We start from the raw sequence: 26,911 nt of genomic DNA on the forward strand, positions 1-26,911 counted from the left end.
AGCACCCAGAGACTCCCCGCCCTTTTGTTGTATTAACAATTGTGATTAAAATAGAGATAGAGGATGTATGTGGATGGATGCTTGGTGTGGATAATAACTGAATGATCAGGGAGATGCCAGCCTAAGAACGCAGTGTCCATCGGCTGAAGAAGGCGTCAAGTGGAAATAACCAGAGGACCCCCAGAGGGCAGACTGGAATCCACCCAACAGCCTCAAGAATGGGAGAACCAAAGAACAAGGTAACATCTAGCAGCACGGAGTCGTCAGGAATGTGACATCTGCTGATTGATTTAGCAACAGCATGATGAAGCAATTCCCATAGACTAGCATAGGAAGAAACTCCTATAAAAATGGACTCTAGAAAGTGAGAACTTTGGAGTCTGATTCTGCAAACCAACTTCCAGGAGCATCAGATGAGCATCTGACAAGGCCCTGCTCCCTCCTCATGTCCAGGCCACCTGGCCAGTGGCTTGGCATGAGCAACTCTAAGGCTGGTAACTATGATAACAACCTTGCAGAACCTCTGTGTGTGTGTGTGCATGGATGAATGTGTGAATAAATATGAGATTGAATGGAATGTTATAGCTATAACTAACTGCTTACTATGATTCTTTCTGTATTCACAATAAATGTGGTATTTTGCCTTTTTTCACTTTAATAAGATCCTGCTAGTTTTTATTTTATTGGTATAACATGGAGAGAGGCAGTGCTGGCTGAGACAGATGTGGGAGAGGTCATTCAATCAGAACCCCTGTTCTTGGAATGTATTGGAGACCATTTTTTTATTTCAGAAAGGGGAGAAAGCTACAAGGGGAGAGGCTGTTCTAGATGTGATTTTGAGAAATAGGGAGGAACTATTTGAGAATATGAAAGTGGAAGGCAACTTGGGTGAAAGTGATCATGAAATGATAGAGTTCAAGATTCTAAGGAATAGTAGGAGGGAAAGCAGCACAATAAAGATGATGACTTTCAAGAAGGCAGACTTTTAGCAAACTCAGGGAATTGGTAGGTAAGATTCCATGGGAAGCAAATCTACAAGGAAAAACAGTTCAAGAGTGCTGGCTATTTTTCAAGAAAACATTATTAGGGGAACAAGGATAAACTATCCCATTGGGTAGCAAAGACAGGAAGTAAGGCAAGAAAACCCCCATTCTTAACCAGGAGATCTTCAATGATCTGAAACTCAAAAGAGTCCTACAAAAAGTGGAAACTAGGTCAAATGACAGAGGATGAATATAAACAAACAACAAAAGCATGCAGGGATAAAATTAGAAAGGCCAATGTACAAAATGAGATTAAACTAGCGAGAGACATAAAGAGTAACAAGAAAACATTCTACAAATACATTAGAAAGAAGAGGAAAACCAAGGACACAGTTGGCCATTACTCGATGAGGTGGGGAAAATAGTAGCAGAAAATGTTTAAATGGAAATGGCAGTTTTCACCAAAAAGATTAGTAGTGTTTGGACATCTAACGTAGTGAACGCCAGTGGAAATGAGAAAGGATCTGAGACTAAAATAGGGAAAGAACAAGTTAAAAATTACTTAGACAAGTAAGATGCCTTTAAGTTGCCAGGGCGAGAAGCAATACATCATAGAATACTCAAGGAGTTGACTTAGGCAATATCTGAGCCATTTCCGATTATCTTTGAAAAGTCATGGAAGACAGGAGAGATTCAAGAGGCCTGGAAAAGGGCAAATATAGCACCAATCTGTAAAGGGAATAAGGACAACCTGGGGAATTAGAGACCAGTCAGCTTAATTTCAGTACCTGGAAAGATAATGGAGCAAATAATTAAGCAATCAATTTGCAAACACTTAGAAGATAATAAGGGGATAAATAAAATTCAACATGGATTTGTCAAGAACATATAGTGTGAAACTAACTTAATAGCTTTCTTTGACAAGGTAACAAGCCTTGTGGATTGTGCGGGGGGAGTGGTAGATCTGGTATATCTTGACTTTAGTAAGGCTTTTGATATTGTCTCACCTGACCTTCTCATAAACAAACTAGGGAAATAAAACCTAGATAGAACTACTTATTATAAGGTAAGCGCCTAACTGGTTGGAAAACCATTCCCAGAGAGTATTATCAGTGGTTCATAATCAAGCTGGAAGGGCATAACGAATGGGGTCCCTCAGGGATCAGTTCTGGGTCCTGTTCTGTTCAATATCTTCATCAGTGATTTAGATGATGGCAGAAAGAGTACACTTATAAAGTTCGTGTACAGTACCAAGCTGGGACGGGTTGCAAGTGCTTTGGAGGATAGGATGATAACTCAAAATGATCTGCACGAACTGGAGAAATGGTCTGAAGTAAACAGAATGAAATTCAATAAGGACAAATGCAAAGTATTTCACTTAGGAAGGAACAATCAGTTGCACACATAAAAGGTGGGAAATGGCTGTCTAAGATAGAGTACTGCAGAAAGGGATCTGCGGGTCATAGCAGATCACAAGCTAAATATGAGTCAACAGTGTAACCAGGGCCGTCCCTAGCTATTTTGGTGCCCTACGCAACTCTCCCACTCCAAGGTGTTGACCTTGATATATCTGGAGCAATGGAACAACTGGACAAAACAAAGTCATACCTACAGTCTTACCAGGCAGATGAGGGATTTCAAAACATTCTGAAGAGTGCACAAAAGTTGTCAGAGGAACTTCACACTGAACCTATTTTCCCACCCATTCAAGAATACAAGAGTCACCAAAGAAGAAAACATTTTGATTATGAGGCATGGGATAATCCCATAGAGACCCCATACAACAATTCAAAGTTGAATTCTTTAACCAGGTGCTAGATTGTGCAATACAGTCAGCTGAAGAAAGTTTCATGCAGCTCAAGGAACACAGCAGTATATTTGGGATATTGTATGATATTCCAAAACTCCTCACTATTCCTGAAGATGACCTACACCAGCAATGCAGGGCACTAGAGACAGTGTTGACACATGATGACATGCGTGATATTGATGCGAGTGATTTGGGTGATGAACTGAAAGCCCTTTCAAGATACATTTCAGCAGGATCAACTCCAAAGCTGTTTTGGAATATATGTGCGCAAATAAGATGACCACCCTCTTTCCAAATGCTTTTGTTGTGCATACTTCTAACACTTCCTGTAACAGTTGCCAGTGGAGAACGCAGCTTCTCCAAGCTGAAGTTAATAAAAACACACCTATGCTCCACAATGAGACAGGAGAGGATGATCGGCCTTGCAACCATCTCAATAGAGCATAAGCTGGCCAAGACTGTGGACCTTCAGGAGGAAGCAGTTCAAATCTGTGCAACCAAGAAGGCACAGAAAACATCACTTTGATTATTCAAACAGATAAAAATGCCAGTGTTTACTATGCAGACAAGAAAAGTTACATTTGCTGTTCAGGCGTTTGAAAGTTAAAATTTTTGAACAAGGCATTTTAAGTTGTTAGTCTCCTTTACTGGGGTAGGTAGCAGAGCAGTACCATGAGAGGAGTAAAACAGGAAGAAGGCAGAATTGAGACCTTTCAAAGTTTTGGCCCAAGTGAGGAGGTATGGGGGTGTCATCTGAGCTCCCCGCCTCAGGTGCCAAAATGTTGCATTTAAAAATTAGAAGCCTGATTCTGAAAATCTATTATCACAAAAAAGAAAGGAATTATCATGCTAGAATTTAAGGCTATTTAAAAAAAAAAATGAACAGGTACCAGGAATAAATTGCTATGCAGGAGAACAAACTATAATACCCAGTAGATGCCAATAACTGAAAACTAGGCAACCAGCCACAGACTTCTCCAGCAGCCGCAGTGGTGGTTCTGAGAAGGAGAGGCCAATGTGGCTTTCTTTCAACCACTCTTCTCCATTAGCAGTTCCAACAGAGAGTCCAATTGTGGCCTGCTGTATAACCATGCAATTTTCTGAACAGATTCAATCAGGACATGCCAGAGAAAAGAGACTATACAACTCTATGGGCTCTGACACTGATGTTAGACTAATATGGTAAGATATTAATGAGACATGACGCAGGAGTAATCATGCACTTTTGTTACACCTTGGTTTTGTATGCAGTAATTGAATATAAATGCTAATGTATTAGATTAATTGCAAACGTAGTGAGCCTTTTGCATAATTTGAGCTCTCTTACCAAAATTACTAATGAGAATACAGAGTTGTAGCTTTAACTGTGACTATTATTATTATTTTTAAGAGCCTGGTGTACTCCACAAACAAACAATACATGCACAAGTGCACAGGTGGCAGAAGAAGGTGTTTCTGCATGCTAGTGTAATATTTACTTTTTTATATAATTATGTGCATCTACTTGAATTGCAGCACGTAGCTTGCCAAAATTTCCTGGTGTTTGGGGTTTTCTGATGTTAAAGGCTTGTAACTACCACTCACTATGCATAAGTCATTAGGCTTTCAAGGATGGTGCTCGCTTTATCTTCCAGTTTACTTATTTCAAAGTAACAGTTTAGATTGAAATTTTTAGCCATTCAATGTAATAGTACTGATCATGTGTAGTTCAGTTGCTACTTATCTAGATGCCCTATGCAGACATGTGCTACTTAATAACAGAGCACTGTAAGTACTTAGGGTACTTCTCAAATGTAATATCCATCAAATTCCCTTTTTAAATTGAATGGAAGGCAGGAAGGGAACCAGAAAGAGAGAAAAAGACAGAGAGACTTAAAGGAGAGCCTCTCAGAGAGTGTGACTGGTAGTAAAACAATACTCTTTACTATGACACCCACAAAGGAACACGCTAATCATGACACTTATTTATTATTCTGCGATGGTATATATCACTATGGTAGAGCTGGAGATAATTTTATTTGAAAAATGTAGTAATTACCGAGCAAAATAGCTAACAATGTCTGTTCTCTACAGCAGAATGCAAATTAATTTGTAATTATTGTTGGACCTACTATAAGGTTATCTTCTGGAACATATTCAATAAACCCAATATAATTAAACCCGGACACATATTCTTATATGGATGCATAAAGTTAGGGGCTTAGAACTGCATGTAAGTGCTTAAATAACCATTGTAGGTACCCAAGTGCTTATTAGCTGACTAAAGACACATCAAGACTCTTAATTTTAAGAACCCATTGTTTAAAGTGTGGATCATGGAATTCAGAATCACAAAACTAATTGGTTAACATCTGGATCTCATCTGAAAGGGAATGTCATTTGTTTTCCTAGTCCTTGAAGTTTTACAAGAATTACATCTACAACATACATATATATTAATTTCAAATTTGACCAACTGTGGAAATGCTCCTTCCTCTCTTCCCACACAATCTAAATCTCCTCTAAAGAGGTGAGTTGTGGGGTTCCTAGGATCACGGTAAACAGGAGAGCTCACTCAATTCTCAGGACCATCCTTTCCTTCATCTGGGTATGCCCATCTGAGCAGTGGCGGATTAATGATTTTGCCGCCCCTAGGTCCAGAAATAATTGCTGCCCCCCTCCCCCCGCAGCTCACCTCCGCTCCGACTCCACCTCCTCCCCTGAGCACGCCGCTGGGTCCTGCTTCTCCCCACTCCCTGCCAGTGCTTGTGCGTGAAACAGCTTCGTGAAGGAGGGGGAAAGGAGGGGACACGGCGTGCTCAGAAGAGGAGGCGGAGCTAGGATGGGGATTTGGGGAAGGGGACAAATAGGGGCAGGGAGGGGGCGGGGAAGGGGTGGAGTTCGGGCGGGGCCGGGGGAAGAGGGCACGAACCGACAGCGGGGGAAGCTGTCTCTGGTTGCTATTATAAATTTGCCACCCCTGCAAATTTGTCAGCCTAGGGGCTAATACGCCGCTGCATCAGAGAATGGAGAAAATCTGGTACAAGTCATTATACTATTGCAGAGTCTTAGGGACACTTTCTAGTCCCCCCACACTGCAAAAGATGGGGTTGGAAATTTTTAGACTACATTGCCATTTCCTTTTTCCACTTTCAGGTCTTTGCTCTATTAGCCAGGGAAAAACCAATAACTTGAGACTAAGTTCCCTGTAAAAATTCTTCTGTATATAACTGACAGCAAACAGCTTGGGAATAACTTCCTTTGTTAGGACAACATGTTCAGCAAGTCCTCTATTATTGCTCCCAAGGATGTGATTGCCATATATGGTAATTGGGCTGGGCAGAGTCTCAGATTCAATCTGCTCCTGGGAAAAGAACATTTACTGAACACCTAATTTAGTATTTCTAAACCGCTAGGCACAGAGGTATTTATTAGTAGAAGGAAATAATAATTTTTGTTGGTCCAGAATAGAGGAAACATTTCTGAGCCAATGTGAGTTTGGCAGGCAACAATTAACATCTTTACAAATTACTTTGCTTTACAACTTAAAAAAAATCTCCACTGGTGCATGAAGTGTATATGTAAACAGGTTTTTTAAAAAACAGTGATTTAAATAGGTCTTGAACGGTTGTACCTTTAGTTAACAGATGATAGTTCAATGTATAACCACTAGACCACGACACTGCAGCTTTGAGTCAATGGGAACATTCCACACTACTACATTATTTGCAAATATCCTATACGCTAGGTGTAAACTATAAAACCAGGATCAAAAATATAATTACGAAGAGTATGAAAATAGTTTGGATACAGTATTTCATTGATCATAGGTGCACTTGTGCATTTGCTGTATGTAAAAGATATGACAATTTCCTGCAATATCCTTAAAAAAATCTCATTGGAAAGTTCATGTATTATTCTGGGACGGGATTGTATGTAATCTCTCTAAGAGGGAGATGTAATATGAGCCCTGGATTTTCAAAGGACTATACTGAGATTGTGCCAGACAAGAATGGACTGTTTGTGACAAGAAGTGTGAAGAAGATGCTTTGGGGAATAGCTAGGGAGAGGTTAATGCAAATGCCTGACCTCTGTTTAACCTATGTTAAACCCAGCCTTTTGAAGCTACACCCTGAAGAGAAGGTGATTATGTGCAGATTATCTGTTCTCAGAGGTTGGAGATCAAAGACCTAACCTATATAAAGTAACAGGCTGATCTGTTCAGTCATGATTCTGGTTCTGAATCTGAGACAGTTATGAACTTGTAACCACAGGGAAAAACAGTTGTGGGTTTTGGAGGACTGACAACTATCAGAGCCAGGGCTGGATTTGGGGTTACCTCTGGTAAGCTTTTTAGCATATGTGTAGATTCTTTTATTGTTTTAACAGTTTTGGGGGTTTTTTTGTAATGCCTTCATTTTAAGAATAAACATGTTTGCTTAGAAAGGGCTGTGTGGTAACACATAAATACAGACAATTGCACTATTCATAGCCTCTGGAGAGAAAGCAAAATGCAGAAGTTGACCTTTTAGACAGTTTTGCTTGCTGGGAATATCACAGTGTAAATCAGGGAGCTGTGCAGCCTTAACATGCAGTCAGGAGGAAAATAGCCACAGGTCTCTGTCCAAGAAAGGTGATGACTGAGGAGCTGGGAGTCGAGAGTGAGTGCCCTTGGTTGAAAAAAGGAGGGAATACAGATGCAGTTACCCTGAAAGGTGGTAACTCTAAATTTAGATTTAAAAAAAAATCCTCATGGTTTAAGATCTATTAAAGGAGGTGGAAAAGTTATTTATTTTTAACCAGACCCCAGAATTCCCATTCTGCAGGACAAGCTGAAATTTTTATTTTTTTCCCCGTTCCAAATCAGAAAATATCAAAATTTTGATATTTCTTGTGAAACTAAATTTCAAAATTATATGTTGGAAAAACTGACAAGACCCTTCCTTTTGGCTTTATCTAAAGTTTTCATTTCAAATGTATTGACTAGACATAGGTTATATTGCATTCCATAATAATTTATAATAGAATATAAAAGTCTAAACATTTTGACAATTAAATTATAACATGACATCATATAACAGTCAAAATGTTTTGACTATATTATTTTAAAATGAGCATTTAATAATTATTTTGAATTTGTATTATAAAATGAAAAAAATAATTGTGATTGGTTTTCTAATTTGTTATTAGTTATTTGTATTCTAACTGGTAGTTGGTAATTAATATTTATATGGGTAATAGGTTTGGTAACTAGAACTTTGTTTGCTCACTGGTAATTGATATGCCAACTGGTTATTTGTAATTGGTATCCTAATTGGCAACTCGGTTGGTAATTTCCCACTCTAATTCGTATAATGAAAATAATATAAATTAAAGTAAAATAAAAATATAAAATAAATATAACACAAAGCAATATAAAATAAAATAATATAAATGAAAAAAAATGACACCTCATGTCATAATGTAATGTTGGGGAACTGGCCAGTGGCAAGCTGGCCAGGTAGCCAGTCAGTGACAGGGGCAGCAGAGAAGCTAGCCTGCCTGGTTTCTGTTTAAAGTTTTGACAGAATTGACACCCCTCCCCCCCAAATGTTCTGATTCTGTCAAATCAACATTTTTGATGAAAAACTGTTCCATCACAGCTCTAATAAAAACAGATAGCAAGTAAGAAAGGCTAGCAGGCATCTTTCACAGTTTAAATGGATTCCTCCTTTCCAAACAGCAATATATGATGGGATTGATCGAAGTTACTTACACCTTTTCATAGTAGCTGGCAGGTTGAGTATTTTAGTTCTGAGCCCTCTATAGTATTCTCTATACTTTCTAGTGTCTTTTCACTGGACTTCAGCATTAGTCAGTAGACAACATAGCTAATTTCAAACTTGCAGTCACATCTATAAATCCAAGTGAGAGTGAGATTTCAGGAAAAGGTACTCCTCAAGGATTACTCAAACATGAATGAATGAAGGCAGGTTGTGCCTGCCTTGGCTTGACGGCTTCTATACTAAACTCTAAGCTAAACATTTTCCTCCACAGATTGATCTAACAGCAGATTATACTCTATGCTTATAATTTATATAGAAGTGGAAATTTATGTAAATTCAAATAAAAAATGGAAATGCAACATAGCGCATTTTCTACCCTTCTGCTTTTTGGGGGGGCCAGTCCGACGATGACACAAACTCCCACAGGAACTAAGGACCACCACTAATTCACCGTCTTTCACTTCAAGTGCAAGGTGCACTGCTTCCACTGTGCTTTCTCTAACACAAACACATAGCAACATGCGTTTTAAAAAAAACCCCAAAATAAAACCGTATCAAAACAAAACACTACCTGCACACAGACCTATTCCTCTGTGAAGCTGACAGAAAGAACAAACCACACATGACTGATGTCAGTCACATCGCTTAATACACTACTGTAAGGCATACAGATACTATGGTGTGTGACGGGGCAAGGCTATAGTAAAGTAGTGAGGAACAGGTATGTTAGCTCCAGGATAAACAAATCCCTGGTACAATGGTAACCAAATGGCAGTTGCTCCAGGTTAATCAAGACACCTGGGGCCAATTAAGATCCTTCTGGAAAGCAGTGGAGATAGCTAGGTTGATTGGGACACCTGAAGCCAATCAAGGGCTGGCTGGAACTAGTTAAAAGCTTCCCAGTAGATTGTGTGTGTCAGGAGCTGTAGGAGGAACTAAGCAGTACAAATCCATATCAGGTGCAAGGAAGAAGGCTTTGAGGTAACAGTGAAGGAAATATTGAGTGAGGGCTGCTGTGGGGAAGTGGCCCAGGGAATTGTATATGTCCTATTTCCAAAAAGTCAGCTACCATAACTGCTACTATTAGGGTCCCTGGGCTGGAGCCCAGAGTAGAGGGTGGGCCTAGGCTCTTCTCCCTTCTCCCCCTCCCCCCCCCTCCCCCCGGATTAATCACTGAGACTGGGAGACAACAGACACTGTGTGAGGGAGGGTTGCTTCTCCTCACCCCCCTTGCTGGCTTATAATGAAAATGGCTCAGTAAGCTGTGACCCTTGCCTCTAGAGAGAGAAGGGCTATGTGGAGGGTCACAGTGAGCCTCTGAGGCTAGCGAAATCCGCCAGGAAATGCAGGACCCATGGAGACAAGGGCAGAGCTTTGTCACAGGTGATAAGGACAATATAAGAATCTATATAGAACAACAGAATTCTGAGCAGAAATTCAAATTACTCAGATAAAGTCTGAGTTTGGATTTCAGAATGATGTTTAGATCAGCTGCTCCCTTTTGAGTACTAATGTTCCATAGAGAACTCAATGAAATAAGTCTCCATGTTTCGAACATGAAAAAAGTATTAATGTCTTTAACATTATCAGCTGCATACACCATTGTGAATTCTTTATCCTAAGTCACTGACTCTGTAGTCAATGATGTGTAGCATGTTGTGTTCCTCATTAAGTGAGATGTCATATAACTCAACAACATTTGCTATTAAGGCATCACATTAGCATTGCTCCAGTACAAGGCACAAGGGTATTTTAACAACATATGAATAACCACTCTCACTTAAGATGTAATCAGAAGTTTAATGCATACCAACATGTAAGTATGATTACTTAAATACTACTCTTTCAGAATGTGAAGGGGCAATAGTAGAAAAGCAATATATGATACTTATTGCCTCTCTTTCATTTACTAAGTAATTTTATGTAGATCATTTGTCCTTAGCACTGCATTTTAGACAAGTGCACAGCAGAAAAAAACAGACACAAGCCTATTCCAAGATATTTGCAATGTTTAGCTGAGCCCAGGAAGATGCTTCTTTCACACACCATAAAAAGCCATGCTGCTTCTTGAACTAAACAGAATGTGTACTATGGAAAAAGATAAGCATTTATACAATGCCATATCTTTAATTACCTGGAAAATTCTTTTAAACCAAACCTAAAATTTTAGCATTAAAAAACATGCAACCAATTAGTTAAAACACACAGACTTCAGTGGAACTATGAGCACAAACTTATGCAATAATGTAAGTCTTTGGAGGACTGGGGCCTACACTAGGAGGACTCGGGCCTACACTAATAATTGGACTTTAACAAGAAAAGTTCAAAGTAACAGCATAAACTGAGGAATAAAAAAAATGCTATAAGTGTTATGGAACTGGTTTATATAATAAAAAATGCCAACTGGAAGAAAACCTAGAAATTAGTTTGCAGCACATAAGTATTTTTTTAAAAATTTCTTTCACAGTAAGTAGACTGTTTATTAGAGAATGAGTACTTTAAGTAGCACACAAATTTTATATTTGCAATAGATTTTTTTTTTCTTTTTGTAATAGCAAAACTTTAAAAACTCCATGTACTTCAAGTAAAAAATATAATGAAAGAGCGTTTGTAAAAATAAAGGGTGAGAAAATGTCCATGGTAATGATTTTAATACTTGCACAACCTTTGTATATTCATGTAGATTAAAAAGAGGTCATTGTGGAATAGTGAGGTCAAGCATACACAGAAATGACTTCTCCTCCCTCATGAATATATTTTTTAAGATTTGTCTTATTTTATTCTCTTTCAACACATGGTTTTATCACTTTGCTTTACAGGCATCTGAACCCATTAATTTCTTTGAAAGGCAGTGGTTAGGCTACTGTGTTTGAATACATTATCTTCAGTGGGAGGTGGAGAGAGACAGGCAGCAAGTAGTCTGTTACCCGGCAATAGTTCTGTAGCATTAAATTCTCAGTGCCACATGGTGGAGTAAGAAGCACATGGAATTTGTATTCAAAAGGTGATCCAAAGCAGGGCTAAAATAGCGCATATTTAACACTGAAAACTCCCCTTTTCTTTTGCCATCTCTCTACATGTATCAAAGTAATCACTTTAGTTTAACAAGAGGAGCTGCATTTCACTTCGTTTCCTCTCAATTTCAGCCCTGGATTTGACATCTTTCTGATTAAAATTCCTTCTATTCTTCTAGGAGTGCAACGAACTTTACTGAAGAATTTATTTTATAGTCTCTGGGTTTGATTAACCATCACGAATGAATTATCCCCTTCCCTGGAAAAAGAATGGCATTCACTCTAAAAGTGAGGTCTCATCTGGAGTACTGTGTCCAGTTTTGGGCCCCACACTACAAGAAGGATGTGGAAAAATTGGAAAGAGTCCAGCGGAGGGCAACAAAAATGATTAGGGGACTGGAACACATGACTTATGAGGAGAGGCTGAGGGAACTGGGATTGTTTAGTTCTGCGGAAGAGAAGAATGAGGGGGGATTTGATAGCTGCTTTCAACTACCTGAAAGGGGGTTCCAAAGAGGATGGATCTAGACTGTTCTCAGTGGTAGCTGATGACAGAACAAGGAGTAATGGTCTCAAGTTGCAGTGGGGGAGGTTTAGGTTGGATATTAGGAAAAACTTTTTCACTAGGAGGGTGGTGAAACACTGGAATGTGTTACCTAGGGAGGTGGTGGAATCTCCTTCCTTAGACGTTTTTAAGGTCAGGCTTGACAAAGCCCTGGCTGGGATGATTTAGTTGGGGATTGATCCTGCTTTGACCAGTGGGTTGGACTAGATGACCTCCTGAGGTCCCTTCCAACCCTGATATTCTATGAAAGGCAGGTAGCAGGACAGCCACTACCTTGACATGGGAGTTCTATCATGAAGAAAAAGCTCTGATCTCTTTGAGGAGTATCTGCTGGCACACCTCCCACAGTAGATGAGCCAGTACCTTAGCCCTGCCACTGGTGGAATGAATCAGGATAATTTACCCATTTAAAATGCTTTGTACATTTTAAGGAACTTCAGACTGAGCTTCAGAGAACAGTAATATTTGAGCTTAATCTGTTCTGATGAGAACTTGGTTTCCTCAAAAGACTTTACCTGAATCTTAAAATAAAATTCTAAAGGGAAAAGATTCAACAAATTCTGTGTTGTTTGATTTCACACCTATTACAATTAGGTGAATTCAACATCAGATAAGAGGCAATAAATCCATGTGCAACACAAATTTTTTGGAGAAAGAGAAATGAGTTTGCCCATGTATCCAAAAATATTCCAGCTTAAATTTTGGTTGGTTGAGTGTTACCCTGATTCAATGGTTAAAGTACTGAAATATTGCTTCTTATATAAAACCTGAATCACCATCAATACTACATCTGTGGATGTATCTGTGCCAGTTTCTAAAGGATGTATAAATCACAATTTATTTTGATCAGAGCATATTTTTGAAAAGGTCCATAAACAGCAATATCAAATGGACTGTACTAAATGTTTCCTAAACTGCTAATCTTCAGAGAGATAAATTTAGAAGATGAAAATCATACCAATGCTACCTTGACGGAGGCTGGTTTAAGCCCTGAGTTACCAAATAATACTCTCTGTTGATCAAAGTTTGAGGAGGAAGAACAACAAATTTAAAGGGACAATGGGTAAATACTATAGTTTAGGACTGAAATTTGATACATGAGGAGTAAATCATCTAAGCTGGACTCCACTCTTACACTGGTGTAAGATGGGAACAACTCAACCAGAGTCAGTAACTATAACAGTGTAAAATTAGGCTGAGGGCACAATAAGGCCTGGTATGGTCTAAATATTTGTTTTTTGCTTTAAATTATACAATTTTTGATGGAATTTTTAACTTTTTACAGTTATTTTTAATATAAAACACGCAGGACCGGATTTCCAGAGTTGTGGCGGAACTGCAAACTCCCTTTGACTTCAGTGGGAGCTCCGTACTTCTGAAATCAGGCCCACAATGTCTTTGGTCCATTTTTGTCTATATCTGAGACCAACTCTTCAAGCTTCTACCTGCCAGACATCTGTATTTAGGAATCACTATTTCCAAAAGCAAATGCAATTGGCAGTAGCCTTACAAATCCCTACCATCCATAGATACTTTTCCATATTATTTTCTCCTGATATTGTCTATACTTTTTATTTAATATCTAATTACCTGAAAAGCTATTGGATTTCCTATAGTACAACTTGAATACTTTGGTATTAGAAATAGCAGGCTTTATTTCAACTTAATTTTTTTGTTTTGTTTTTAAACAAGGCTATGGATAGATGTGACAGTGAAAATAGTTGAAAAGTACAAACTGGTGTCACATATGGTAAACGTGCTCTAGGTTCAAAGCCTGAACAAATAAGTTGTAGGAGGGAAAGGAAAGGATGATTTTCTTTTAAACTTGCCTAAATTGAACAAAAATGTAAGGATATTTATGTAAATCAAAGTAACAATTAACCACAGTACCTGTGATTAGATAATTCAGTAGCAATCCATATGCCATCTAATTGGCTTTACAAATAAACCAACTAAAAGTAGGCAGAAGTAGATGAGTAAACTCTGGCATAAGAAAGTTTGGATTTTAAAGAGCCACATTTTGTTTTTCATTGCCATTTTAATGTTACTGTATAATCTTCCATGGCATTTAAGATCCTTTAAATCATCTGGATAGGCACAGGTAAAAAAGTTGAAAGTAAGTAATTTTATTGGTACATAAACAACCCCCTTTAAGTAATACTTCTATCTAAAATTTACTTGTCCTTTCAAATGTAGTGTGTTATAAAAACCTGTTGCAAGTCCGTCTTTTTAATTTAGAGCATTGCAAAAATTCTAAACCTCTTATTTTAAAAAAAGAGAGACAGAAAGCCCATCACTCTTCAGTGATTCAGAAATCCAGTGTGATCAACAAATCAGTTCAAGACTATTAACCCACATGTAACTTACTTGTGCTTCCTGAGGGACTTGTGCAGCATCAACTCTCTCTGCAATGTAGGTTGTTAATTGTCTGTCAATGAAGGCAAGAGACTCTTGGATCAAACGAAGGGTTTTGTCAATTTCCTGGGCAGACTGGATACTCTGTTCAAGAACCTTTTGTCTTCTCACAGCCTAAAGACAACAGCAAATAAACAAACACATACATAATTCATTGAAAATTTAGTCGCAATATTTTCTTCTCATAAACATAGGCTGCAGCATAAATTAGTACTCCTGACTTTTTCACAACCACCTTTTTGTAAGATAAATTTCGCCTCTTTTTGCCACCCATTCAGCTCTTGTTAAAAGAATTTGCACAGAAACTCTAAGGTTTGAAGGAACCCTAATAGCCAAAGCTATAGTGAGGAGGAGACAGCAAAACTGTAAAATAAAACCATCCTCCCTGATGCAGTGTTCCACACTGGGGCCTGATGGGCCTCCTGATCTCATTATATAGTTCAAGAGATTTTGTTTACTCAGAATGGGGTTACTGTCATCACAATCCAATCCAAGATAATCCATTCCAGCAAGTGAGAGGAATAAAAGATCTCTCGAGAAGGAACTCTCACATGTGAAATATAAAGTTTCGTGGAGTAGGGACTGAATGCTAACTCTGAAAGGAGGATTGTATCCTTGTCTTCATTTTTAATGCCCTTCATGGTCTATCCTCATCCTATATAATCTCTTCTACTCTGTAGAAATGCAGACCCCAGCTGGTTAATCATTCTCAAGTGTTTTGTAAGCATCAAGCCAAAACTGCATTTTGAGGAAAGATTAAAGGGCAGTAATGTAATAGCCCAGGGGAACTCCTTCCACGCATAAGAGGTAGCATGGGAGAAAGTACAATGGTGCTTGTCAAATTTTGAGAAAAGCACTCCTTCAAATCTTCCCCAACAACCCATTTATGCCATTATGGATTCAAAACACTTGATAAATCAGCTGGTAAGCTGTGACTGGTGCTTATTATACTGTTTGTAATTATCTCCCCATTACCTTGTGCTTCCCACTATCTGTTTGTTATATCCACTTGTAGTCTCCCATATTGAACTTAGATTAAAGAAAAGGAGGACTTGTGGCACCTTAGAGACTAACAAATTTATTTGAGCATAAGCTCACAATAGCTTATGCTCAAATAAATTTGTTAGTCTCTAAGGTGCCACAAATCCTCCTTTTCTTTTTGCGGATGCAGACTAACACGGCTGCTAATCTGAAACCTGAATTTAGATTGTAAGCTCTTGAAGGCAAGGACCCCATCCCTTTGCTTTATATTTCTTCAGTGCCTAGTTCAATGGGGCCTAATCTTTTCTATACCATGCTACAGAAAGAGACAAACAATGATACCAGTCTTTGTTTGGGATCATTAGCTTTTTTGTGTAGAAGTCCAGCCACATTGCTACCCATAATATAACAGTGACTAACTTTCCTTGTAAATTATGAATTAAAGGGGAAGTAAGACGGCGCTGGGGGTGGACTATCATGTTGTCTGGTCATGGGATGTGGGTGTTCACACCAAATACAGATTTGTTTGCTGAGCAAGGGATAGTTGCATTTTATTCTGACTTCATAGCTACCTTCAGTTTTTAGGACCCAATGTCTTTTGTCAAAAAGGTTTGAAATATCTATCAGACAATCAGCTAGTGTTTTGTGTGTCTGTGGTAATAATATATTTTAAGTGGAATGCTGGTCCTTTCAGGTCCTTACTTTCAGTCAGTCAGAGAGTTATTATTCTGAACACTCTCATTGGCTGATGTTAATAGTGAAAGGATAGAGTACCCTATCAGTATTTACTATTTTGGGTGTTTGTAAGATGCTTTGTACTATTTCTAAACAGCTTATTAGATAACAGCCCCGTGGTTGCCAGTTCTAGGAATTTTCTGTGGAACAGAAAAGCTTTGCAGGTTGGATCCATGCTGTCAGTGTTAATGGAAGCACCTGAGGTACTAAAGTAAGAGCAGATTAAATTTTTTTTATTAAAGCTAATGTTAAAAAATTACAGTAGGCAGGTTAAGAAAAGTATGTCTGTATATCTGGGTATAGTGCTTAGATAATCCACTTTACATCAGCAAATGAATCACTGAAGCAATGTTACTTCATAATGTACCACTAGACTTTGCTACTTTCATGACTTTTACTTTCATCTGCTTTGAGGTTTGACTATACGAGAAAGTTAAATGTGAATATGGACATTTTCTGGAAAGAGACATCAAATTCTTAGAACCCTAATCTGTCTTTTATTAAAAAGGGTAAGTTCAGTTTTGAAAACTGTCAACATCTATCATTTATAAAAACAGTGACTGAAAATGAGGACCATAAAGTAATAGCTAGAAAAGCCACTGGGAGTGGTGTTCCCCCCGGCATTGTGTGCTCATATGTGCATAAGATTTCACTTCAGGTTTCAGATGCTAAAATAATAGCCATCATCCAAATTTGTTATGTACTGTACTTAGATTATAAACATAGGGGGACAGAGGTGCTATACTGGATTGTATATAATGGGGTCCTGGGCTATGACTGAGGCTCCTTGGCACTATATTAGTATTACTACTGGGAGTAAATAAACTGCAGTGAAATTTATTAACTATAACAATTAGGACAATCTAAAAACATGATCTAGATTTTTCAAGGTGTGTGCATCAGTGAAAAATAAAACACTCAGAAACACTACTTTAAAAGGACACTCTCCAGGCTGGCAGTCCTAAAACCTGCATTACCATTCCCACACACTACTTCATCTCTCTGAATACCTTAAGAAGTTCCACTTTTCCTGAACTCAAATTCTACAAAATAACCAACCACTCCACATAAGATGAAAACAAAGTAAGCTGGTAAAGAAAGAGATTTCTATTTTAAAGTTAAAGTGGGAACAAGTTATATTAAAATATGCAAATGTCTCCTTTTAACAAATTATAGCAATATGTATTAGAATACAATAACTTAATTTAATAAATAATAGAACTACTTAGTTGATCCCCCAGCATAGAAGCTATGTTTCAGGATCAGGATGACAGATGTATTATACATGAAACGGAGTACTTGTGGCACCTTAGAGACTAACCAGTTTATTTGAGCATGAGCTTTCGTGAGCTACAGCTCACTTCATCGGATGCATAGCATATCGTGGAAACTGCAGAAGACATTATATACACACAGAGACCATGAAACAAAACTTCCTCCCACCTCACTCCCCCGCTGGCAACAGCTTATCTAAAGTGATCATCAAGTAGAGCCATTTCCAGCACAAATCCAGGTTTTCTCACCCTTCCCCCCCCCCCCCCCCCCACACACACACATACAAACTCACTCTCCTGCTGGCAACAGCCCATCCCCCTTTGAAACCCCTCTTTATAATGCGCATGATAATCAAGGTGGGTCACCTCCAGCACTAATCCAGGTTTTCTCACCCCCCCCCCCCTTTTTTTCCAAAAACCACACACACACAAACTCATTCTCCTGCTGGCAACAGCTCATCTTACAATGTGCACAGCAATAATCCAAGTTTAACCAGAACGTCTTGGGGGGGGGGGGGGGGGTTTGCAGGAAAAAAACAAGGGGAGACAGGCTACCTTGCATAATGACTTAGCCACTCCCAGTCTCTATTCAAGCCCAAATTAATAGTATCCAATTTGCAAATGAATTCCAATTCAGCAGTTTCTCGCTGGAGTCTGGATTTGAAGTTTTTTTGCTTTAAGATAGCGACCCTCATGTCTGTGATTGCGTGACCAGAGAGATTGAAGTGTTCTCCGACTGGTTTATGAATGTTATAATTCTTGAAAATCCAGACTCCAGCGAGAAACTGCTGAACTGGAATTCATTTGCAAATTGGATACTATTAATTTGGGCTTGAATAGAGACTGGGAGTGGCTAAGTCATTATGCAAGGTAGCCTGTCTCCCCTTGTTTTTTTCCTGCAAACCCCCCCCCCCCCCCCCCAAGACGTTCTGGTTAAACTTGGATTATTGCTGTGCACATTGTAAGATGAGCTGTTGCCAGCAGGAGAATGAGTTTGTGTGTGTGGTTTTTGGAAAAAAAGGGGGGGGTGTGGGGGGGGGGGTGAGAAAACCTGGATTAGTGCTGGAGGTGACCCACCTTGATTATCATGCGCATTATAAAGAGGGGTTTCAAAGGGGATGGGCTGTTGCCAGCAGGAGAGTGAGTTTGTGTGTATGGGGGGGGCGGGAGGGTGAGAAAACCTGGATTTGTGCTGGAAATGGCTCTACTTGATGATCACTTTAGATAAGCTGTTGCCAGCGGGGGAGTGAGGTGGGAGGAAGTTTTGTTTCATGGTCTCTGTGTGTGTATATAATGTCTTCTGCAGTTTCCACGATATGCTATGCATCCGATGAAGTGAGCTGTAGCTCACGAAAGCTCATGCTCAAATAAACTGGTTAGTCTCTAAGGTGCCACAAGTACTCCTTTTCTTTTTACGAATACAGACTAACACGGCTGTTACTCTGAAACCTATACATGAAACGTTATTTATATATTCCTTAAACCAAACTGCAGAAATAACATTGTGCAATATTTTCCAATTTTTTTTAATACTACATTGTTGCATCTCTGTCGGGACAGAAATGAGGTTGTGGTTCTTAAGGTATGTAAATGGGGGGCTGAACTCTTCTGAAAATCCATCCTAACTGTAGGTGCTGGGCACTTAAATCTGCCCCTAGGCTCTTTTTTGAAAATCTAGCTCAGAGTGGCTACCATTTGAGAGCACCACGTACTTTGCTATACAGTAGGATTTCAGACAATCTGTGTGCTCTCTAATGCTGGGAAACTTGTTGCTAGGTTGGGCTGTAACCTTTTGTTTAGGAATAGTGGCCTAGGAACAGCCAGCATACATACAGGGAAGTGTATTGCCAAGCCATGGACTTGAGATCAACAGTGGCCACAAGTGCAAGAAAATTAGCTAACATTTGAAAAATGTCTTTTACATATAGCAAGATAGTGAAGAAATTAAATATGTTCATTGCGTGTGTTAGTTTTTTAAGCTGAACTACACTTTCCTTTAGGTGGAAGAACACCCAGCACAAATGAATGGTTCAGCACCACAGTATATAAATAGGTTTGAGAGCAAAACAAGAGGCTCTAGCCCTACTATCAGAACAGACAATAAAGCTGAGGGCTCCAATATGTAAAGCAACATCTCCAACAGTTTATTGGTAAATGGGAAGTTTCAGGGCAAGCACCAACTGCTTAGATATTTGTGACCTAGAGAAATTTTGACAGCTGTCAAGAAAAATAAAAGCAAAAAATTATGCTTTTAGGAAACTGCAGAATGAAAACAGAAACATGTTAATTACTGAATTTTTCTGACAGTCTCAATGGCCATTTTATAGATTTTTAAAATGCTTTAGCATAAAATTGTTACTTTGTAGTACAGAAATAACTGAGATCAATGTATAATTCAAGAATCAACATCTGGAAAACTCAGCAGACACACTAAATGTTAAATATATTCCATATAAAAACTTTACATTAAGAGAAATTAGGATACGCTGTGAAGCATTCAAATATAAAGAAATATGACAGTTAAAGGTGCTCATTCAATCTTAACGCTATACCCCATGCCTCCTGATAAAATCCCTTTTGGTATACATTATGATGTAGCCTTTTAATACATGTTCACTTACTGCTGTATTTCTCAAATAATACAATTAATCTTTTCAACAACCTTAGTTGTACAGGTAGTTCCATATATATATTATGGAGGTTCTAGTCAGTTTTATAGTAAAGGGAAAACAGAGTTTTACACTTGAAGAATGTAATCTCTGTGTTATCTGTGAAAAATACAGCATATCCACTCCCAAATTACAGCACTTACTCTTTGACTACAGAATGAATTTTCTCAGAATTCAAAAGTAACTTTATTAGTTTGAGTTGAAATTAATAAAACATCTGTTAAAGTTAGCGTCCAGTTAGACTTTTTTGTCCTGTGTCATCTCAATAATGGAACAACAGACTCTTCAGACTTCTGAAATGGTTAAAACTCATGCATATTTTCTGGTTATTGGATGGTGTCAACCCAGTCCAGAGTCAAGGTTCTTTGCGTGCCTTAACTGTGCATTTCCATATCTTAACATATTTGGATTTATTTTAAATTTAACTTAACTCTTGGTTTATAATGTTTGTTGGGATAATTACATCCCTTTTTTTTTCTTCTCCAAATTACTGATATACTCTCAACCTTAACAGGTTTCAGAGTAGCAGCCGTGTTAGTCTGTATTTGCAAAAAGAAAAGGAGTACTTGTGGCACCTTAGAGACTAACCAATTTATTTGAGCATAAGCTTTCGTGAGCTAAAGATGAAGTGAGCTGTAGCTCATGAAAGCTTATGCTCAAATAAATTGGTTAGTCTCTAAGGTGCCACAAGTACTCCTTTTCTTTTTTCTCAACCTTAACTAAATTTTAACTTGGTTTTTGTTTGGGAATAGGTAAGGTTATTTTGGGACTTTCATTATAAACACAATTTTCACATGCTTTCAACATTTTGAAAGTCAACTTTGGACTGATATTTTCCATGCCCTCATGCCAGAAGTAATTCTCTTAGAAACTTTAGCAATATTTCTTACACTATTTTTGAGCTAAGGGGCTACAAAATACAATTGTCTGGAATTAAAAAAAAAATACCCCTGACCTCTTGGTTCCATGGTGATAGACATCTTTATTCATTCTGTGTTCTAAAACTGACAGATATTGCAAGAAGGGCATACTGCTGTCCTGGGGATTATTACTGCACAGAATGAGGCTGATATTGCCAGTTCTCCAAAAGTCAGAAGAGGAGCCAAGTTAGCAGTCCGTGAAGAGATAATGAGAGGGTGGGTGGAAGGAAGGATATCCCCATTCACCACAAGAGAAGAACAAAAGATTGATTGAATGAAATGAATAAATACAGCACAGGGTTTGGAAAAATGGGTGGAAGGGAGGGAGATTGGGGAGTGTTAAAAAAGGGTATCTTGATGGGGAAAAGGGGTTGGCCCTCAAGAATAAACTTCCATTCAACACAGCGCAAATCTAAATTCAAACATCTTTTCCCAGCTTTATGGAAGCTTTTCCTCACTTTCTAACAAATGCGTTGGGTGGGCTACAAGTCACTTTCAAAGTTACAGGAATGTCATGACAGCTGCTTGCAGCACTTCAAGTTCTCTGGGCACCAGTATTGCACATTTCCACACGGCTATATGTGAATCAGTCACTTGAAAAGGCAACAGTGGGTATGCATATTGCTTATCCATCATGCCCAACACAATCAAAGGGAAAACTAAACACACGTCTTCCTCTGATAACTACAGAAGAGAAGGAATACAAAGATAACAACAGTATCCGCCTCTGAAGAGAAATCTCTCCCACTCAGTAGCAGCACAGTTTCTTCTCACGAACCAGTCATATTGCAATAGGTTGGTTTGTTTGCTCAATTAACAGAGTAAATATTTCACTGATAAGTTTTTGCTCACAATGAGATTATTGTACATTACCTGCACAATTATTCAAATAAAGTAAATAGCGAGACCTGGTTTAGATAGCCAGTTCAAAATACAGTAACCTTGAACAGATTTGTTACTTTGTGCCTGGAATGCATTATTCTGCAAGGACATTGCATGATCCTGGAAGCACAATTTGAGGGTACAGAGAGGACTGAAAATTCAATTTCGAGGAATCTTCGTAGCAAGGAATGCAAAACTGGTTTCTCTAGTCAAACATTTCAAAAAGTGAATTTTGTTCTGGGAGAAAAGGTAAGGTAACTATTAGGACAAGTAAACAGTATGACTGATTTCAGAGTAACAGCCGTGTTAGTCTGTATTCGTAAAAAGAAAAGGAGTACTTGTGGCACCTTAGAGACTAACCAGTCTCTAAGGTGTATGACTGAGTAACTTGAGTAAAGTGTTGTTGAAGTCTTGTAGGTCCCAGTATATTAGGGAGATGAGGTTGGTGAATGGACTCTTAGTTTAGCATAAGTAGCCTATAGTCTATCTGTTCAACCTTGTATGTAGCTGTGACACTCTGAATACCTTTCCCAGATCTGAAGAAGAGCTTTGTGTAGCTTGAAAACTTGTCTCTCTCACCAACAGAAGTTGGTCTAAATAAAGATATTAACTTCACCCACCTTGTCTCTCTAATTTGAGTAAAGTAACTTTTCTATTGGATTACTATGATTTTTTTTTTTAATCTTCAGATACAGTTTTCACAGTTGATAGTTTGTTAAACGTGAGACCCTCCAGTTTTAATCAGGAAGAGGAAGCTTGATAGATAAATACAAGAAGACTAAAAGTTGACTGCAACTGTAATACTTTTGAAACAATTTTTCCTCTTCACTTAAAATGAAAGTATTAGTATGACAGTCTCTTTTTTTTTTCATATCTTTTATCTACAGATTGATCAAGACCTTCTCTGGAAGTCTGGCATTGCACACTACCTCTTCATAAGTAAATCTCCAAAGCCCTACAATTGGCATGAGAAATTGATTTATTATTCATGGTTTAAGTATCATGGAGACAGAATAGTGTCCCATCCCCTCCCTCAGTAAGACAACCTGAAGACACAACTCCCTATATTGATAGAACTTGGAGCACTCCCACTTTTGTTCTTTCAGTGGTGATACAGCAGCTGGAGAATATATAGCTAGATCCCTAAGGAATAGGCTTGGATTCATATAGAAGTTAAGTAACTCAGAGAAGAAAATAAAGAGGGCAGGTAGATAGCTGTTCCCATTACGAAACACATATATAAACAGACTGCAAGTCACAAAATATGTTCTTTATTAAAATAAATGGAAAAGAAAACTTCACTATCACAGAAATGCCTCCTTGGTCTGAACATGTGGGGGAAGGTGGAAAGCTTTGATGGACCAGCAGGGATCCTCGTACAGGTGGGGATGGTGCCATCTCCATGTTCCCTTCTCCTTGGTCCCTCATGATGGGAGAGAACTTTTTTCTCCGGCAACAGAAATTGGTAGAACAGAACTGGCTGCTTGGAAAGGAGCAGAAGGAGCCTAATTAGCTTCCTGGAATAAATAGCCACACCCAGACCAAGCAACCAGAGGTGGCAAAGGGCAGCCATTTGCCTTTTGTGAGGCAGGCAAGGAATTTTTCCTTCACTGCCAAATTGGCCCAGTTAGTGTGCGTTTTTTTTGCTGGAAAGTGGCTTGGTAAGGGATAGTGATCTGATTAGGTGTCTCTCTACATTTGTCATAACTTTTACTGAGTCCAGTGCAGGGTTTTTGGATGAAAGGTGGGCAGATCCTTGATAAACCAGTAGGAGGGGTAGTGTAAGATCAGCAGGAGGGGTCTTACACTGTATGTAGAAGGGGTGGGCTGCAAAGTCTGGTGAAGAAAGGGGGACTGTATCCTAAACCCTCATAGGAGTTAGGGGGGTCTGGGATTTTAGTAACGGTGCTGATTACATTAGGCTAAGGTTGGTCTTCCCCTATGGTTATGTCCAGGGCAGCTCCAGCCTCTTCCTGGGGGAGGGGGTTAATGTGGGCTAGACAGAAAATTGGAGGGGTAGCGTTATACATCTGGTGGGCACACATACTTATTTATTTTTTTAACAATACACACTTAAACATGTGTTTATCTAGGTTATCCTTAAAAGGAGAACAAAATATATACAAACAAAAGTGCAGGACACTGCATGTGAGAGAAAGAGTGAGTGTATGTGTTGGGGGGTGGGGGGCTATGTGAGAGTGTGTGTGGTTGTGTATGTGTGTAGGAGGGAATGTGTGAGGGAGACAGAGAGAGAGTGAGTGAGAGTGTTTTGGGGAGTAAGTGGGGGAGTGTGTGTGTGCGTGCGTGTTGGGGGTGTATGTGGGACGGAGGACAGACAAAGAGAGAGAGTTGGTGGCAGTGTTGAGGGAGACTGTGTGTGCCCGAGTGAGAGTATCAGCGCACTGTCTCTTTAAGCCGAGCACTCAGGAGTCTGAACGCTTGTTCAGTACAGCGGTAGTCACAGCTCTTAATCCGGAGCCAAAGGCACCAGCACAGGCAGGCTCCCTGCCCCTGCTCAGCAGAGTCCCACTCAGGCACATCCATGTCTAGCATCCGGTGAGCTCCCCCGGAGCTATGCCAGTTATGGATCAGCTTCCCAAAGAAGGGGAGACTGCCACAGCACCAGGAGCTGAGCAGCCGGAGAGCAGCAGCTGTTAACCAGATGCCCAGCTCTGGAAGAGGTGGCTACAGGGGTTAAGGCAAATTTGGGGGTGGCTATAGCCCCCCAAGCCTCCCCCAGGGCTGCCCCTTTTATGCCTACCCATACTGTCGGTGCCAGTTAGCCACTGAGGGGATTTAAACCCCTAAGGATTAAGTTCAATATAGTTGAGGCCTCTGCCTGAACCTTAGTTTACTGCATAGTCTCTTTATTCCTGCTGTGCTTGAGTATGAATGAATTTCTAAGCATCTTGGGGAGGGGGGACACAATGAAACTGTATCACTGTTATAACGCACACTTTACTTCTCTACAAAAGAAAAAGGACACTAAACTTTCTAAACTACTACAGGCTACAAGGGGCCACAGCAATGGTTCCCTCAACCCACCCAGCAATATTGTTAATCTATCCAACTATACTCTCAGCCCAGCAGAAGCTGCTGTCCTATCTCGGGGTCTCTCCTTCTGCCCCTCCACCCCCTCGAACATGATACAGTTCTGTGGTGACCTAGAATCCTATTTTCGACGTCTCCGACTCCAGGAATATTTCCAAAATACCTCTGAACAACATAATGATCCACAGAGGCCTGCCTACCAACATTACAAAAAGAAGGATTCTAGGTGGACTCCTCCTGAAGGTTGAAACAGCAGACTGGACTTCTACATAGAGTGCTTCTGCCGACGTGCATGGGCTGAAATTGTGGAAAAGCAGCATCACTTGCCCCATAACCTCAGCCGTGCAGAACACAATGCCATCCACAGCCTCAGAAACAACTCTGACATCATAATCAAAAAGGCTGACAAAGGAGGTGCTGTTGTCATCATGAATAGGTCGGAATATGAACAAGAGGCTGCTCGGCAGCTCTCCAACACCACTTTCTACAAGCCATTACCCTCTGATCCCACTGAGAGTTACCAAAAGCATCTACAGCATTTGCTCAAGAAACTTCCTGAAAAAGCACAAGATCAAATCCGCACAGACACACCCCTGGAACCCCGACCTGGGATATTCTATCTACTACCCAAGATCCATAAACCTGGAAATCCTGGGCGCCCCATCATCTCAGGCATTGGCACCCTGACAGCAGGATTGTCCGGCTATGTAGACTCACTCCTCAGGCCCTACGCTACCAGCACTCCCAGCTACCTTCGAGACACCACTGACTTCCTGAGGAAACTACAATCCATTGGTGATCTTCCTGATAACACCATCCTGGCCACTATGGATGTAGAAGCCCTCTACACCAACATTCCACACAAAGATGGACTACAAGCTGTCAAGAACACTATCCCCGATAATGTCACGGCTAACCTGGTGGCTGAACTTTGTGACTTTGTCCTCACCCATAACTATTTTACATTTGGGGACAATGTATACCTTCAGATCAGCGGCACTGCTATGGGTACCCGCATGGCCCCACAGTATGCCAACATTTTTATGGCTGATTTAGAACAACGCTTCCTCAGCTCTCGTCCCCTAACGCCCCTACTTTACTTGCGCTATATTGATGACATCTTCATCATCTGGACCCATGGAAAAGAAGCCCTTGAGGAATTCCACCATGATTTCAACAATTTCCATCCCACCATCAACCTCAGCCTGGTCCAGTCCACACAAGAGATCCACTTCCTGGACGCTACAGTGCTAATAAACGATAGTCACATCAACACCACCCTATACCGGAAACCTACTGACCGCTACTCCTACCTACATGCCTCCAGCTTTCAACCTGACCACACCACACGATCCATCGTCTACAGCCAAGCTCTGCGATACAACCGCATTTGCTCCAACCCCTCAGACAGAGACAAACACCTACAAGATCTCTATCAAGCATTCTTACAACTACAATACCCACCTGCGGAAGTGAAGAAACAGATTGATAGAGCCAGAAGAGTTCCCAGAAGTCACCTACTACAGGACAGGCCTAACAAAGAAAATAACAGAACGCCACTAACCGTCACCTTCAGCCCCCAACTAAAACCCCTCCAACGCATTATTAAGGATCTACAACCTATCCTAAAGGATGACCCAACACTCTCACAAATCTTGGGAGAAAGGCCAGTCCTTGCCTACAGACAGCCCCCCAACCTGAAGCGAATACTCACCAACAACCACATACCACACAACAGAACCACTAGCCCAGGAACCTATCCTTGCAACAAAGCCCGTTGCCAACTGTGCCCACATATCCATTCAGGGGACACCATCACAGGGCCTAACAACATCAGCCACACTATCAGAGGCTCGTTCACCTGCACA

At 39.8% G+C, this 26,911-nt stretch overlaps 1 protein-coding gene across 8 annotated transcripts in view; it reads right to left on the bottom strand.

Annotated features, from left to right (window-relative positions):
- The window catches only part of DMD (dystrophin), a 1,912,888-nt gene that overhangs the window by 1,130,939 nt on the left and 755,038 nt on the right, over positions 1-26,911 (bottom strand). For all 8 annotated transcript variants that reach the window (XM_043538015.1, XM_043538014.1, XM_043538013.1 and 5 more), the window contains one exon: positions 14,484-14,645. In XM_043538015.1, coding sequence (XP_043393950.1) covers positions 14,484-14,645 — 162 coding nt within the window. The remainder of the gene's footprint in view (positions 1-14,483; positions 14,646-26,911) is intronic.

This window comes from Chelonia mydas, chromosome 1, assembly GCF_015237465.2.
Source record: "Chelonia mydas isolate rCheMyd1 chromosome 1, rCheMyd1.pri.v2, whole genome shotgun sequence".
NCBI lineage: Eukaryota > Metazoa > Chordata > Testudines > Cheloniidae > Chelonia > Chelonia mydas.